The sequence below is a fragment of the Macrotis lagotis genome, unplaced genomic scaffold (genome assembly GCF_037893015.1).
Source record: "Macrotis lagotis isolate mMagLag1 unplaced genomic scaffold, bilby.v1.9.chrom.fasta BILBYCTG019, whole genome shotgun sequence".
Lineage (NCBI taxonomy): Eukaryota > Metazoa > Chordata > Mammalia > Peramelemorphia > Peramelidae > Macrotis > Macrotis lagotis.
The window spans coordinates 489,804-505,556 of NW_027421926.1; the positions used below are offsets into that span (position 1 = coordinate 489,804).

The 15,753-nt window shown below is 34.6% G+C and overlaps 1 protein-coding gene across 2 annotated transcripts in view; it reads right to left on the reverse strand.

Annotated features, from left to right (window-relative positions):
* The window catches only part of LOC141504008 (uncharacterized), a 149,188-nt gene that overhangs the window by 77,498 nt on the left and 55,937 nt on the right, over positions 1-15,753 (reverse strand). The window contains exons 12-18 of one of the 2 annotated variants that reach the window (XM_074208856.1): positions 13,948-14,083; positions 13,276-13,325; positions 9,505-9,569; positions 5,292-5,352; positions 4,647-4,666; positions 3,847-3,907; positions 2,870-2,966 (exon numbers count right to left, since the gene is read on the reverse strand). In XM_074208856.1, coding sequence (XP_074064957.1) covers positions 2,870-2,966; positions 3,847-3,907; positions 4,647-4,666; positions 5,292-5,352; positions 9,505-9,569; positions 13,276-13,325; positions 13,948-14,083 — 490 coding nt within the window. Of the gene's footprint in view, positions 1-2,869; positions 2,967-3,846; positions 3,908-4,646; positions 4,667-5,291; positions 5,353-9,504; positions 9,570-10,375; positions 10,515-13,275; positions 13,326-13,947; positions 14,084-15,753 lie in introns of both variants that reach the window. The other variant, XM_074208855.1, reaches the window with a different exon arrangement.

Genomic DNA, 15,753 nt, shown 5'->3' on the forward strand with positions numbered 1-15,753 from the left:
CAGGCTATGACAGAGCTCAAAAGAGATTTTGAATATCAAGTAAGGGAGGTAGAAGAAAACTTGGGAAGAGAAATGAGAGAGATGCAGGAAAAACATGAAAACCAAGTCAGCAGCTTAGTCAAGGAGATCCAAAAGAAGGATGAAGAAAATTACATATTATAAATCAGTTTAAGTCAAATGGATATAACAGTTCAAAAAAGTTAATGAGAAGAAGAATGCTTTAAAAAGCAGAATTGGCCAGATGGCAAAGGAGATAAGAATGCTCTCTGAGGAAAACAAATCCTTCAAATGTAGAATAGAACTAAAGGAAATTGATGACTTTGTGAGAAATCAAGACGCAATAATTCAACACCAAAATAAAGAAAAACTAGAGGAAAATGTGAACTATCTCCTGGTAAAAAGAACTGATCTGAAAGAAGAAATAGATCCAGGAGAGAGAATTGAAAATTTATTGGGCTACCTGAAAATTATGATCAGGAAAAGAGTGTTGACCTCATTTTTAAAGAAATTCTACAGGAAAATTGCTCTGATATCCTAACAAGCAGAGGCTAAAATAGTAAGAGAGAATCCACTAATCTCCTCCAGAAAGAGAGCCAAAGACAACCCCCAGGAATATTATAGCCAAGTTCCAGAACTCCCAAGTCAAAGAGAAAATATTACAAGTGGTCAGGACAGAATTCAAATATCATGGAGCTACACTCAAGACTTAGCAGCAACTACATTGAGGGCTTGTAGAGCCTGGAACATAATATTCCAGAAGGCAAAAGAGCTTGAAATGCAACCGAGAATCAACTACCCAGCAAAATTGAACATCCTCTTCCAAGGGAAAAGTTGAATTTTCAATGAAACAGGAGAATTTCAAGAGTTCTTATTGAAATGATCAGAGCTGAGCAAATTTGATCTTCAAGTACAGAACTCAGGGGAAGCATATACAGGGTGTCCCAAGAGGGGTAAATTATGAGGACTTGAAGGTGAGCTGCATGGTATTCTGGCATGGAACGATGATACTGATAATACTCATATGAACCTTCTCTTTTAATACAGCAGGTTGAACGAAGCCTTTATAGATGAGGCACAGGAGTGAGCCAAATTTGAAGGTATTATATCTTGCAAAAAATGCAGTCAATGGGTGAATGGGAAATGTACTGGGAGTAAGAGAAAGGAGAGGTAGAATAGGCTGAGATATTTATATAAAAAGAGTCAAGTAATAGCTTTTGCAATGGTTTGGAAAGGGGGGAAGGTGAGGAGGAATGAGGGAACTTTCTTTTTCAACAGAAATGACTTAGAGAGGAAACAGTATACACACCCAATAGAGTACAGAAATTCAGAAGAAAAGGAGAGAAGGGAGGGGGGATGTGGGGGCTAGAGAGAGGTAGATCATAGTCACATTTTCATAGTTACATTTCATAGTAACACATTTTTTTTTTTACTTTTTTCAACATGGTGGGATTGGGTGGCCTGTCTGGGACCACAGGGCCAGGTGGTTGCTGGGTCTCTGGGGTGGGATGTAGGCTTGGGGCCCATGTGGGCCCCCAGGGCCAGTGCTCTCTCTGCTGCACTACTCAGCTGCTCCACAGCACATTTTAGAAGAGGGACAGAGTAAAAGGAAAGAGAAAACATAATAGATGGTGGTGGGGAGGAATGGATGGAGAGAATTACAACCTGTAACAGCAACTGTGGAGAAATATAGAAATAACTTAAAGAATGTAATCCACCTGAGATAGAACAAGCAAGCAAATGAATAAATATACCGCAATCTCAGCAACTAGAAAAATATCAATTGCTTATGGGGTAGGCAGTGACAGCATAATTAAAATGACAGTTTTGCCTAAATCAATTTACTTATTCAACTCCAATTCAGCACCAATCAAATTACAAAAATAATAACAAAGTAATAACAAAATTCATTTAGAATAAATAAACATCTAGAATGGCAGGAAAATTAATGAACAAAATATTTTAAAAGGTCAAATAATATTATATTTTAAAGCAGTCATCATGTAAACTACCTGGTACAGGCTATCATCCCAGTACCTTTACCAAGAAAAGACCCAATCAAGTCAAAAAGAGTTGTACAGGACTGAAAAATGACAACAAAACCGGGGTAATCTGGGCTGGGTATAAATAGACCAGTCCTCTGATGGTTTAGGTTTGATATTGGAACAGGAGTGGATGAATGGAATATATTAAGTACAAGATGCAATAATCAAACAACATAGCTACTAAGTAGTTGATAAATTGACTGCATTTCAGTTAAAATTTCACTATTTGACAAAAACTACTGGGAAATTTGAAAAAAAGAAGGACATAATCAAGTTCTTTACCAACATCTCATATATGTACCAAGATAGTCACAATGGGTACATGAATTATATATAAAGGGTATCACCATTAAACAAATTAGAAAGGCAAAGAACAATTTACTTAACAGCTCTATAGAGAAGAATTCATGACCAAACATAAGACAGAGAGTATTACAAGATAGCTAGTTTTGGTTATATATATATATATTTTTTAAAAAAGGCTTTTATACACACAAAAGTATGGCAATCGAGATGTTAAGGAAAGCAGAAAGTTGGAGAACAAATCCTTCTGTTAAAAAAAGGTCTCTTAGTCAAATTAATAAGACTAGAAGTCAACCCCTAATTGATAAATGATCAAAGAAAATGAACGGATGGTTTTCAGATGAAGAAATCAAAACTATTTCTAAATATGTAAGTCATTTTTGTTTAGAGAAATGTAAATTACAAGTTTTGAGAAACCACCTATAATACTAATATTTCAAGAAAAGCAAAATAATAAATGCTGGAAAGGATGTGGTAAAATTGAGATATTAATACATTGCTGTAGAATTAGAAACTGATCCAACCATTCTTGAGAGCATTCTGGAGGGCTTCCAAACTGGTCCAAAAATACCACCACTGGGTCTGTATTCCAAGTCGATGAGATAAGACAGGGGAAAGGACCTATACATAGAAAAATATTTAAAGCTACCGTTTGTCATGGCAAAACTTTGAGTTTTGTGAGAGGATACCCATTAATTGGGGATTGCCTAAATAGGCTATGGGATATGAATGTAATGTAATAATTGTGCAATAATGAATGAACAGGCAGATTTCAGAAAAACCTGGAAAGACTTGTACAAACTGATGAAAAGTCAAATGAGCAGAACCAGGAAAACCATGTCTACAGTATCATCAATATTGTGTCATGATCACCTATGAATTACATAACTCTTCTAAGCAACAAAATGGTCCAAAAGAAGTATGAAAATTTCACCAAGGAAAAGGCTATCCATCTACAGATGAAGACCTAAAGGACTCTGAACATAGACTGAAGTGTATTTTTTCCAATTACTTTATTCTTTCTCATGATTATTTTTCCCTTTTTTAGTTGCTTCTTTTTTCATAAAACTGAGACTAATATTGGAAATATGATTTACATCATAATACATGTATAAACAATATCATAGGGCCTATCGTGATCAGAAGAGGGGAGGGGAGTCAGTGAAGACAATTAATTAGAACTCAATATCTTATACAAATGAACGCTAGAATTTTCATGATATCAAACTGGGAAATTTGCAAAAACAAAGTTCTTTAAACATGATCTTCAACTTGAGGGATAACAAGTCATCATCTCTATGGGACACCTATGGGAATCTGCAAACACCATTTTCTGATATATTTGCTGTGTGACCTTTGCAAGACCGAGGACATAAATACCCAGGCCATTGTACAGCACTAGAAAGGCTAAAACAGTAGACAATCTGCATTGGTTCTAATTTCCACAATTAGAATTATCTACAGTGATGAAATCATAAGTACTGGCAGAACAATGACTTACTTTGCCGTGCAGCACAATTCTCTGATGGTCTGTGAGTATCAAGTTCCTCCATAGGTTCTTCCTATAATAAATGGGATGAAATGGACAAGGTCATCCATAAATTTTTATTAGAATACTGTTAACAAAAGTAATGCAAAAGTATGTAACATATTTGAACGGGCAGATGTTGAGACTCCTAAAATTCAAATCTTACAAATCTTTAGATTTTTCCTATCATTTCTTTTAGACTTTGGTTTCAGGGGAAAATTTTCTTCATAAGTTAAAAATAACAATTTTCAGCATCATCTATGCTAATAAAAGTTTTAATTCTTATTTCATCAAATTCAAACAAAAGGAAAGGAGAAAACTGATATAATAAAATTTATTCTCAAAGAATACTGGCATATGTCTTACTACATAGAAAAGCATCTGGTCTTCTGATGTTCAATTAATGACTGATTGACTAAATGAATAAATTACATGCATAAATTGGTAAAACACAAGAGGTAGAGCAAAAATAAATGCCTTCATTCTATTGTACTCTGTTCCAAAAAATGCAGGGCTCCAGAATGAGGACCTTTAGAAGCTGTTCTACTCTGTGACAAACTAGTTCTGATATCAGAGAGAAGCTCTCTGACTTCTCTGGGGTTCAACTTCCTCAAGTGTGCTGGATTAGATTATTTTCAGAACTCTTTCAGCTCTGAAATTTTCACTCGAATTCTACCTTGGCAAAAAGAAGCAATTAATAAATAAGTAAATATGAAATGTAATTGTAAAATCAGCAATCAGTATTAAAGGTTCAAAATAACAAAAGAAAATACCTTTGTATCCCAAGATAATTCTGAATTCCAATCCAAATGATGACATCATAGAAATAAAATAGAGGCAAAAGACCACATTATCAATTGAAAATACCCTACTGAGAACAAGATAACTGTTCATATAGGCAGCTGATAATTGCTTCAACATAAAATAATTGAAAATTTCTACACAAAACTTTCTAGGAGACAAGAACAGATAAAGAGAGCAACATTTGAATTTAGGAAGTATGGTCAAAGAAGGGCCCTTTAAAACAAATTATAGAGGCTAACTGATAAGTTTATACAAATGTATTTAGCAATTTTTTCTAAAACAACACTTCATGTTGTGGGTATAAAGGAGAAACAAAATTGAATTACACATTTTCATAGGTTAAACACATTACATCGACAGGTTTACACTGACATTTTGCAAAAAGAAAGGTCTTTAAGCATGTTCTTCAACTTGAAGGATAGCAAATCATCACAGCTATGGGGCAACTTTTGGAATTAGCAAGCACCATTTTCTGATATATTTGCTTAATTATCCAGGCCACTGGACAACACTAGAAAGGCTAAATCAGTTGGCAACCCACATTAGTTGAAATTTTCACATTCAGAGTTCTCTACAATGAAGACATCTTACGTACTGGCATAAAAATAACTTACTTTGTCTTGTAGCACAATTCTCTGATGGACTGTGAGTCTGAAGTTCCTCCATTGGTTCTTCCTATAATAAGTGGAAATGAAATGGACAAGGTCCTCCCTAACGTTTTATTATTCTACTATTAAAAAATTAATGCAAAAGTATGTAACATACTTCAACTGTTAGATGCTGATACTCATAAAATTCAAATTTTACAATTGTTTAGATTTTTCCAATCACTTATTTTAGACACTGGATTCAGAGGAAAATTTTCTTCATATGTAAAAATAATTTTCTGTATCATCTAAGTTGATAAAATTTTATAAAAATTTCTTACCCTCAAAGAATACTCTAGTAGGGAAGGTAAGATACCCTTCTGATTGCAGGGGAGTGGCCTGAAGTTCAAAACCTTCACTTAACAAGGGAGATCAGCACTGTCATCTGCTCATTTTTCATCTGGATGCACTCCTTTGGGACTTCTCTTATTTCTGTTCCATGACCTAGGAAGGCCTGTCATCAGCCTTGACACTACACCTTTTCACCACTGCAATTTTTCACCACCCCTGATCCCCTTGTTGGAGGAAGGTAAATGTGTTTACAGTGACTCTGCACAGAAACCTCATTTCTCAGCTAGCTGAACTATTTGTTACTTCTCTGGTTTCCTGTCTCTGACAGTTATCAGCTGTGTGTGCCTGGGCAAGTCATTAAAACTTGTCTGAACAGTTACCTGCAACAGAATGAGCTAGAGAAGCCTATGGCAAATCACTCCTCTGTCAAAATGGAGTCATGATGTAACAGACATGACTCAACTTGATGAATAACAAAACATTCCGTGTATGCTGATCTCTGTTTACCATAGATATTTTTCTATGTGTATTTATACATGTCTAGGTATATTCATACACACAAATGAGAAAATACTGGGAAGAGAGGACTTGATCTTCTTAAAATCCTGAACTATGCATGAATCTATTTCTCTGAACAAATCATTGCTGAAATTTCAGTATTCAATACAATTACCACCTGCACTCAAGGTTTTCAACAATTGGATTATATCTTTTCCCTTCATTTAATTTCCTGTATTCCTTCTGGATCTTTTGAATACATAAGAAAGTCTTTGAGCGTCTAATGGAACATAGGTTTTAATCTATCTGGTATCAGCTAATGACAATCTCCATTCCACATTGTGCATACACTAATAACCATAATCATACTCATTACCCTTTTCATTTCTTCCCACTTCATATCTCCATCTTTGGATGGACATTTATTAACACCATAAAGGTGTGCATTAATTCTCTCATTCTGCCTATCTCAATTTCAAAAGACATTCTCCTGGGACCCAGATTCCTTACCCAACTTTTGCCAAAATTAAATGGAAAACTAGCTGACAATACTCTAAATTGGTAACAATCGATGATAAAACTAAATCTAAAGACTTCCTGAAAATGCCCATAATAAAACATGACCTTGTCATCATATGAGCCTCAACCCTTTCTAACTTTCTCATTTCTCTTTGTGATAGCTTCATTCTTTCAAAATCCTAAACTTTAAAAACTCATAAATTTATCCATGTCCTTTTTTCTTTGCAGGCAAGCTATCCCTGCATACTCCTTAATCTTTCTCTAAAATAAGGAAGCTATTATTAAATTCTTCTCTTTCCACAATCATCATTTCCTCACCTTAGACCTCCTCCAGTTAAACTTCTATACTGATCACTCAAAGTTTCATAAAACATAAAATTTTCAAATATTATTTGTAGGGTATGACTATGCAAATCTTAATGCAAATCAAATCCCAAATCCTCACACTATCCTTCAAAGTCTCAACAAACTCTATTTTGTTTATAAAAAAAATGATATTTCCTAATATACGCCTTTTGTTAAAAGATAAAATTAGCCCATTATATGCCTAAGAAATACTGTATTTCTCCATGTATGATACACACTTTTTTTTAATCTTTGGGGTCTAAATATTGGGAGTCTTATACAGTGGTTGTAGGATGTTTTTGACTTCCATTTCTGGCTTTTTCTAGTATGTTGCCTTTGTGCACATTGTTTCCCAGTTTTTACAGGTATATATTAGGTCATTTTTGCCACATTCTGCCCAGAAATGTCTCATTGAGACTTTCATACAGTGTTGAATTCAAATTCAAAGTACTCCAGTTTGCAAAAAAGTGAATGGAAATCATGCTGATGAACCTCAGTTTGATCTACCTGTTACTAAGAACACAAGAGGAGACTGTCTAGGTGAAGGAAAAAACCCTACTGAAAAAGCCAGGGCAGAAGAAGCACAGGAGAGGCAAGTCAGACAAATGGCCTGAGTTAGAGAGGGGATTCAAGAGCTGGATTCAATAGCAGAGAGAGATTGGAATTTGCCCACAAAGAAGTTTCAGCAGGAAGCAAGAAGAATTGCTAATGAAAAAGGAATGACTAATTTCAAAGGAGGCTACAATTGGTGCTTCAGGTTCATGAAAAGGAATGCACTAAGCATGCAGCCAGGCACCAGATTGCCCAAAACAGGCCTAAAAGATATGAACAGAAAGTCTTTGAATTTCATGAAGAATAAAACTTGAGTTCAATTATTTTCTGTAATACATTTTTTTTCAGTTTCTAGTCTCCAAAATCCAGTTGTGACTTATACATGGAGTGCCCAAATCCATGGTACTGATCTTCCTACTTGTCCTCCCTCCAGGAAGGTTTTCTCCTCTTTGCCAATCAAAATGTCAAATCATCATTAAGCTCTCTAATGAAGTCTGTTCTGATTTACCAGAGCTTTCTGTCATTTCCCTTTGTATTGCTCTTAACAGTAAATATCATGTAGATATTTGCAAGCAATTGGCCCTAAAATCATCTTATCCTTGCCTATGTCCATGCCCATCACTTAAAGTTAAGCTACTTCTGCAGTAAGGAAGCAGGCACTAGACTCAGTCTTTGTCAAAAGTCTTTCACTATACTGGCATATATCTTACTACCTAGAAGAGTATATGGTCTTTTGCTGTTCAATGAATGACTTCCTGACTAAATGAATAAATGCATGGCCCCAGTGTGAGGACATTTGGAGGTTGTTCTATTCTGTGACAAACTAGTTGTGAGATCAGGGAGAAGCTGCCTGAATTCTCTGGAGTTCAGCTTCATGTGACCCAGATTTCTGATCCTACTTTTGCCAAAAGACATAGAAAACCATATGATTTTTTTATTGTAAAGTTGTTGCAATTTATGCGATAGTTTTCGGACCATTTAAATCAAGCTATCATATTAAAAAATGTAACCTTAGTCTATCATCATATAAGATCCCCCATTTTGAAATTTCCTCATTTCTACTAATGATAGCTACATTTTTCCCAATCCTTAGCTTTTTCCTGCTGTAGTTAAGTTGTCCTTATGTACTGCTTAATCTTTTTTCTAAAATAAGGAAGTTACAATTTATCCTTTCCTATTTCCACAGTCAGCATTTCATCACCATAGACCTACTCCAGTTAATCTTCTAAAGCTAGCACTCAAAGTCTCAATTCCCACTATCTTATTTATAGAAAATAATGGATGTTTCCTATTGCTGGCTCTCTTGAAAGCTAAACCTCACTCTTTACATTTCTTATGAGAAGTACCCTAACTAACTTCTGTCTATCCTCTCACCTGGAAGGTTTTTCTTTCTCCTCTTTGTCAATAAAAATTTCAACCCATCCTTACATTTTTTACTGTAGTCTTTTCTGATTTACCAGAGCTTCCTCAGTCATTTCTCTCAGCAGCTGTGTAAACATCATATGAACATTTCCTAACAATTGGCCATAAAAGCATCTTATTTGGGTCTATGTCCTATCCCATCACTTAAATGCAGCAAGGAAGCAGTTGTATACTAAGCAATTGTATACTAAGTCTAAAGTCTTTTACTTTACTGGAGTATATCTTAATAGCTAGAAATGCATGTGGTCTATTGGTATTCATTAAATGATTGATTGACTAAATGAGTGAATGACTTGTTAAAATTTGTAAAGTATTAAGGAGTAGAATAGTATGTGTATGGCTTGACAGCAAGGATCTTTGGATTCTCTTCTATTCTATCACAAACCAGTTAAATGAGTAGTTGTACTAGATTATTTTTAGGACCCTTACAACTCTAAAATTCTCATTCTAATTCTACCTTGGCAATTGCAATGATTAGTATATCCGGAAATCTGAAATGTAATTTTAAAAGCAGTAGTTAATACTGAAGTTTCAAAAGAACAAAGAAAAATACCTCTGCAACCCAAGCTGCTTTTGAATGATCTCCTTCTTCCAATCCAAATGCTGCCATCGTAGAAACTGAATACAGAAAAAGGTCATATCACTAAAGATGAGAAGATGAAAACTGTACAACTATGTTGATACATAATAGCTTCAAGTAAAAATTGCAAACATAAAAATTCCAAGACACAAGGACAGATTAATAGAGCAACATTTGAATTTAGGAATTATTGGCAAAAAAGGGTCCTTTTATGAAAGTGAGGGCCCAAGTGGAAATTTTATGAAAGACTATATAAGAACTGTATTTTCTGAAACAAATTTAATATTATGGGGAAAAGGAAATACAAGAATTGTTTATATTTAGCATACTCCATAGGAAAACACATTGAATGTATAGATTTAATGTAAAAAGTAAATGTGTATGTTACATTATTCACCTGAATGTTCACTGTTGAGATGAGATGGAATGGGAAGGAAGGACGGAAAGAAATTATGCAACTTAAAAATATTCATAGGTATGTGAAAACTGTTGAAAAACTTTTATAGCATGTAATTGGAAAAAAGAAAAAATATCAATTGAAATATAGAAAAGTAAATAAAAAATGAATAGGTTATAGTAGCTTTTTACAACAAGAAAATTCTCTCAACATTTTCTTCAAGCAAAGGGATAGCATAATATAGATATGAGGTGAGTTTAGGAATTAGCAAGTAACATTTCCGATATATTGGGTCTGTAACCATGGCAAGACCCTAAAGGTCTTGCCAGACTACTTGATAAGACTAGAAAACTGTAAAATATTAGCCAATCTGCATTGATAGAAATTACCTTATAGGGAATTACCTACAATATTGATTTCATGGGCCCTGGTAGGATAATAACTTACACTGGCCAGTTGCACAATTCTCTGATCTACTATGAGTCAGAAGTCCAGGGGAAATACTTGGAGTTTCTTCACTTCGTATAACTTCTCTAACATCAGTTTCAATTAATACATTTTCTTTCTTTTCGATTATTGGTTCTTCCTATAATTAATTGGAATGAAATGTACAAGGTCCTCCAAAAGTTTTGATTAATCTCTTACTAGTACAAATAATGCAAAAGTATCTAACACACTTAAATTGTCCCTTCCTCTGATCAGAGAGGAGAATCATCAAGTTGTTTCCTTAAGTATAAAATAATATATATTAAGAAAGATGTGGCAAACCTCTCTAGTAGCTTTACCAAGTTATAAAGTTGTTATAAATGAAATTGCTGAACAAGAAAACACTGCAGTGTAAGTTGATCTATGCTTATTATGTAAACACAGACACACATATAAATCTATGTTTTTATTGAATATGTATATTCATAAACATAAATGTGTGCATTCTGGGAAAAAAAGAGTAGGACTTCTCCGTCTGTAAAATTCCCAATGATGGCCCACATCTGTTCTACAGAAAAAAAATCACTGCTGATTGTTAATAAAATTACAACTTTCTCCAGAGGTCTCCAACATTTGGATTATATCTGATCCGGTCCTCTTCATTTAATTTCATGTCCTCATTCTTGAGGTCTTGAATTCATGTGATGGCCTCCAAGCTTCTAGTGGATAATGATTATTAATCTGTCTGCTACCTGGTAACAAACTCTATGGAGTCTGTAATTATTCTAAATTTTGCATACACTTAACCATAATCATGCTCATTGCCTTCTACTTTACTTCACACTTCATGCCTCTGCCTTTGGTTATTTTCAACATAAAACTATGAATTAACTGCTTCACTCTGCCTATCTCAATTACAAGAAATATTCTCCGGTGACCCAGATTTCTGACCCTACTTTTGTCAAAAGAAATGGAAAAACCATATGATTTTACCTTACACTTGTGGCAAGCTATGAGATAGACTGATTTAAGCATTTTTGGAAAACTACCACATATAAAAGTGACCTTAGTCTATTAACATATAAGCTCCAGCCCTTCCTCATTTCTAATAGTTATTGCAACATTTTTCCAAATGGCCTTAAAAACTCATATTAGGGATGTTATCTCTCCAATATTGCTTAATCTTTCTCTAAAATACATAAGTTGTAACTTAAACTTTCCTTGTACACACAATTATTATTTAATCACCTAAGACTGATTTCAGTTAATCTTCTATGCTGATCCCTAAAAGCTTTCCTAAAACACAGTATTTCAAAAGATTATTTTATATATAAGAAATGACAGTGGCTCCTTGATAAAATCAAATGCCAGATCCGAAATCTATCAATAAAAGTCTCAACTCACACTACCTCATTTCCAGAAAATAATTCATGTTTCCTATTATAGGCCCTCTATTAAAAACTAACGCTCACTGTTTGCACTCATTAGGAGTATCCCTACTTACTTCTACCTACCCTCTCTCTCCTGGAATATTGTTTTCAGTTTTCTTAGCCTATCAAAATTTTAACCTATTATTAATCTCTTTAATGGAGTTTGTCCTGATTTACCAGAGCTTTCTCTTAAGTTAAGCTACAAATGCAGTAAGAAAGCAGGCTATATACTAAGTCTTTGTCTAAAGTCTTTTCATTTAACTGGAATATATCTTACACCAAGAAGAGCGTATGATCTTTTGATATTTAGTGAATGATTGGTTGACTAAATGACATGTAGAAACTGGTAAAATATAAGGGGTAGAATGGAAATGCAAGGCTCCAGAATGAGGATCTTTGGATTTTATTCTTTTCCATCACAAACTAGTTGTGAGATCAGAGGCAAGCGGCCTGACGTCTCTGGGAAACTTCTCAGTTTCCTCCTGTGCTTGGACTAGACTAATTTTAGGGCCCTGCCAACTCTGAAAGTCTCATTCTAATGCTACTTGGCAATTGCAATGATGAAAAAGAAGTGACTGATTTCAAAGGAGGACGCAATTGGTGCTTCAGGTTCATGAAAACAGAATGGACTAATAAGCATGTGTCCATACGAAGAGACCTGAAAGCTATGAACAGGTCCTTGAATTTCATGATGAATAAAACTTGAGTTCAATAACTTTCTGTAATACAATTTTTTTTCAAATGTCAGGGCGCCAAAATTGAGGTGTGTCTTATACATGGGCAAATATGGTACCCTTACCTCCTCCTACTTACCCTCTCCCCAGGAAGGCTTTTCTCCCTCCTCTCAGACAATCAAAATTTCTACCTATCATTAATCTCTTCAATGGAGTCTTTGCTGATTTGCCAGAGCTTTTTCTGTCATTGCCCTTTAATTGCCCTTAGCAGGTGAGTAAACATCATGCAGAAATTTGCAACAATTGGCCCTAAAATCACCTAATCTCTGGCTATGTCCTATCCCATCACTTAACGTTAAGCTATTCATACAGTAAGGAAATAAGCTCTGTACTTACTCTTTGTCTAAAATCTTTCACTTTACTGGAATATATCTTATGACCTAGAAGAGCATATGGTCTTTTAATATTTAATGAATGATTGATTGACTAAATGAATAAATGACATGTAGAAATTGGTACAATAATAAGGGGAAGAGTAGAAATGCATGGCTTGAGAGTGGGGATCACTGGATTGCTTTCTGTTTGGTCAGAAAGGAGTTGTGAGATCAGGGATAAGTTGCCTGACTTCTCTGAGGGACAGCTTCCTCATGTATTAAATGAGTGCTTGGACAATATTATTTTTAGGGCCCTTCCAGCTCTGATATTCTCATTCTAATTCTACTTTGGCAATTCCAATGATTAATAAATAAGAAAATTTAAAATGTCATTTTAAAATCAGCAATCAATATTGAAATTTCATAATAGCAATAGAAAATACCTCTGCATCCCAAGGTGATTCTGAATCTTTTCTCTCTTCCAATCCTAAAGCTGACATCATAGAAATAAAATATAGGCAAAAGACCACATTATTAACTGAACATGGACTACTGAGAAAAAGAAAACTATACACCGATTCATAGTTGCTTCAACATAAAGGAAGAGAAAATTACAACAGAAAAGATTCCAAGAGACAAAAACTGATTAAGAGAGCAACATTTGAATTTAGGAAGTATGGTCAAAGAAGAGTCCTTGAAAACAAGCTAAGGGCTAATTGGTAAGTTTGAGCAAATCTGTTTAAGAATGTTTTCCCAAATACACAATGTTATGGATAAAAAGGAGAAAAAAAATCAATTTAATACACTTCATAGGTCAATGAGATTAAATGTATAAGTTTACAGTGGCATTTTGCTAAAAGAAAGTTCTCTAAGCATGTCCTTCAACTTGGGGGACAGCAAATCATCATAGATATGGGGCAAGTTTTGAAATTACCAAGTACCATTTCCTGATATATTTGCTATATGACCATGGCTGGAGACCAAACTTAATTACCCAGGCTATAGGACAGAATTAGAAAGGGTAAAACAGTTGGCAACCCACACAGGTACAAAATTCCTCATTGGGAATTATTTACAATGATGAAATCCTGTGTTCTGGAGAAACAATAACTTACATTTTCTAGAGGCACAAATCTTTGATGTGCTGCAAGCATCAATTTCACTGGGAATATTTGGAGTTTCATCAGTTGCTTGTTCCCCAACACTATTAACAATTAATTCTCTATATTTCTTCTTTTCTGTTGAACATTCCTATAATTAATGGGAAAGAAATGCACAATGTTCTCCTAAATTTTTCTTAAATCTATTGCTAGCATAAATATTGTAAAGATATCTAACATACTTTAATTGACAGTCTTAAGAGCCTAAAAATCAAATCATTCAAACCTTTAGATTTTTCCCATCACTTATTTTAGTCATTCAATTTATGGGAAAACTTTTCTCCAGCAATAAAAATATTTGCAACATTATATATGCTAATAAATGTTTCAATTTTCACTTCAACAAATTCAAATACTAGAAAATAAGAAAAATAGATAAAATAAACAATTCTTATTCTCAATGATAATCTATTAAGGAAGGCAAGATACCCTCTGAATGGAAGAGAGTGACATGAACTCCAAAACCTCCAATAAAGAGGGGTGACCAGCACAGAAGTTTCCTCATTTCTCTCCTGGCTACACTGCTTTGGGACTTCTCTGACTTCTTCTCTGTGACTTAGGGATTGATTCCATCAGCTTTGGTACTCCACCTAATCACCACCCACTGCCCCAGTGGCTGGTGGAAGAACTATGGATTTACAATACAATGGCCCTGCACAGATACCTCCTGTCTCATGCTGCTTGCACCATTTGTTACTTCTCTGATGTCTCCCCCAAGAACCAAGAGGTACTTTCCACTAATCCCCAAAGTCACACTTGCCTTTTAACTTGTATGTTTTCTTCCACCGTTAGATTGTAAACTTCTTGAGAGCAGGGACTGTCTGTCTTTACTATACTTACCTCCCTGGCATATAACACCTTGTCTGGAACATAGTAGATACCTAATTATTGGTCACTAAGATCTAAGGAGGCTGGAATGAAAAACTGGTGAAATGTATTAGAAAACTACGAAGTGCTATCAGAGTTGTAAGCTTGTAAGGTTACCAGTGAAGTTGCTGCACAGGTGCCATCTTGTGATTCAGATCGTTTGAAAGCTAGAATCTCAGAAGGCAAAAAAGAAGGCAAAGAAAGATATTCCCAGCAAAAGGAACAGTATATGAAAACATACTGAGGGAGGAAAAGGGCAAGACAATTTCAAGAAATGATGTGCCATCTAGTTTATTTTTCCAAATAATTCAAGTAGATTGATTAATTATATTGTTAGCTATGAAATGAACTTTTTCAATAACTATGAGAAACTAAGTTATTTGTAGATGTCTTAGAACTTAGAACCACAATTAAATTATGAGGGAAGTACACAATGGCAGGGTCTGAACCTTTGTCTCTGTATGCAATAAAGTATTGAACTTTATGATTAAAACATGGAATTATTATGTTATTTAAAATATAATGGAGAAATTGGAAATGAAATTTTGGAATCTGATACTATTTTTTCTATTCTTTTATATGAGGTAAAGCTAATATATACTATATAAAACAGAAATTAAAATTTTAGAAACTACATCTCTTTTTAAAAATCTAGACTAAGATAAAGTTGTCCTTGAAAGATCCATCAAATGATGTCCAGGGGGGCAGAGCCAAGAAGGCTGAATGAAGACAGCATTTCCCAGAAACTCCTTCCCCCCGAACTCCAGAAAACAAAAAAGTGACGACTCTAGCCAAAATTTAGAGGGACCAAACCCACAGAAAAACTGAGTGAGACAGTCCAAGTTAACTTAGAAGTTAGGCAAGAAAACTGTGTTTCACCGGGACCAGGGGTTG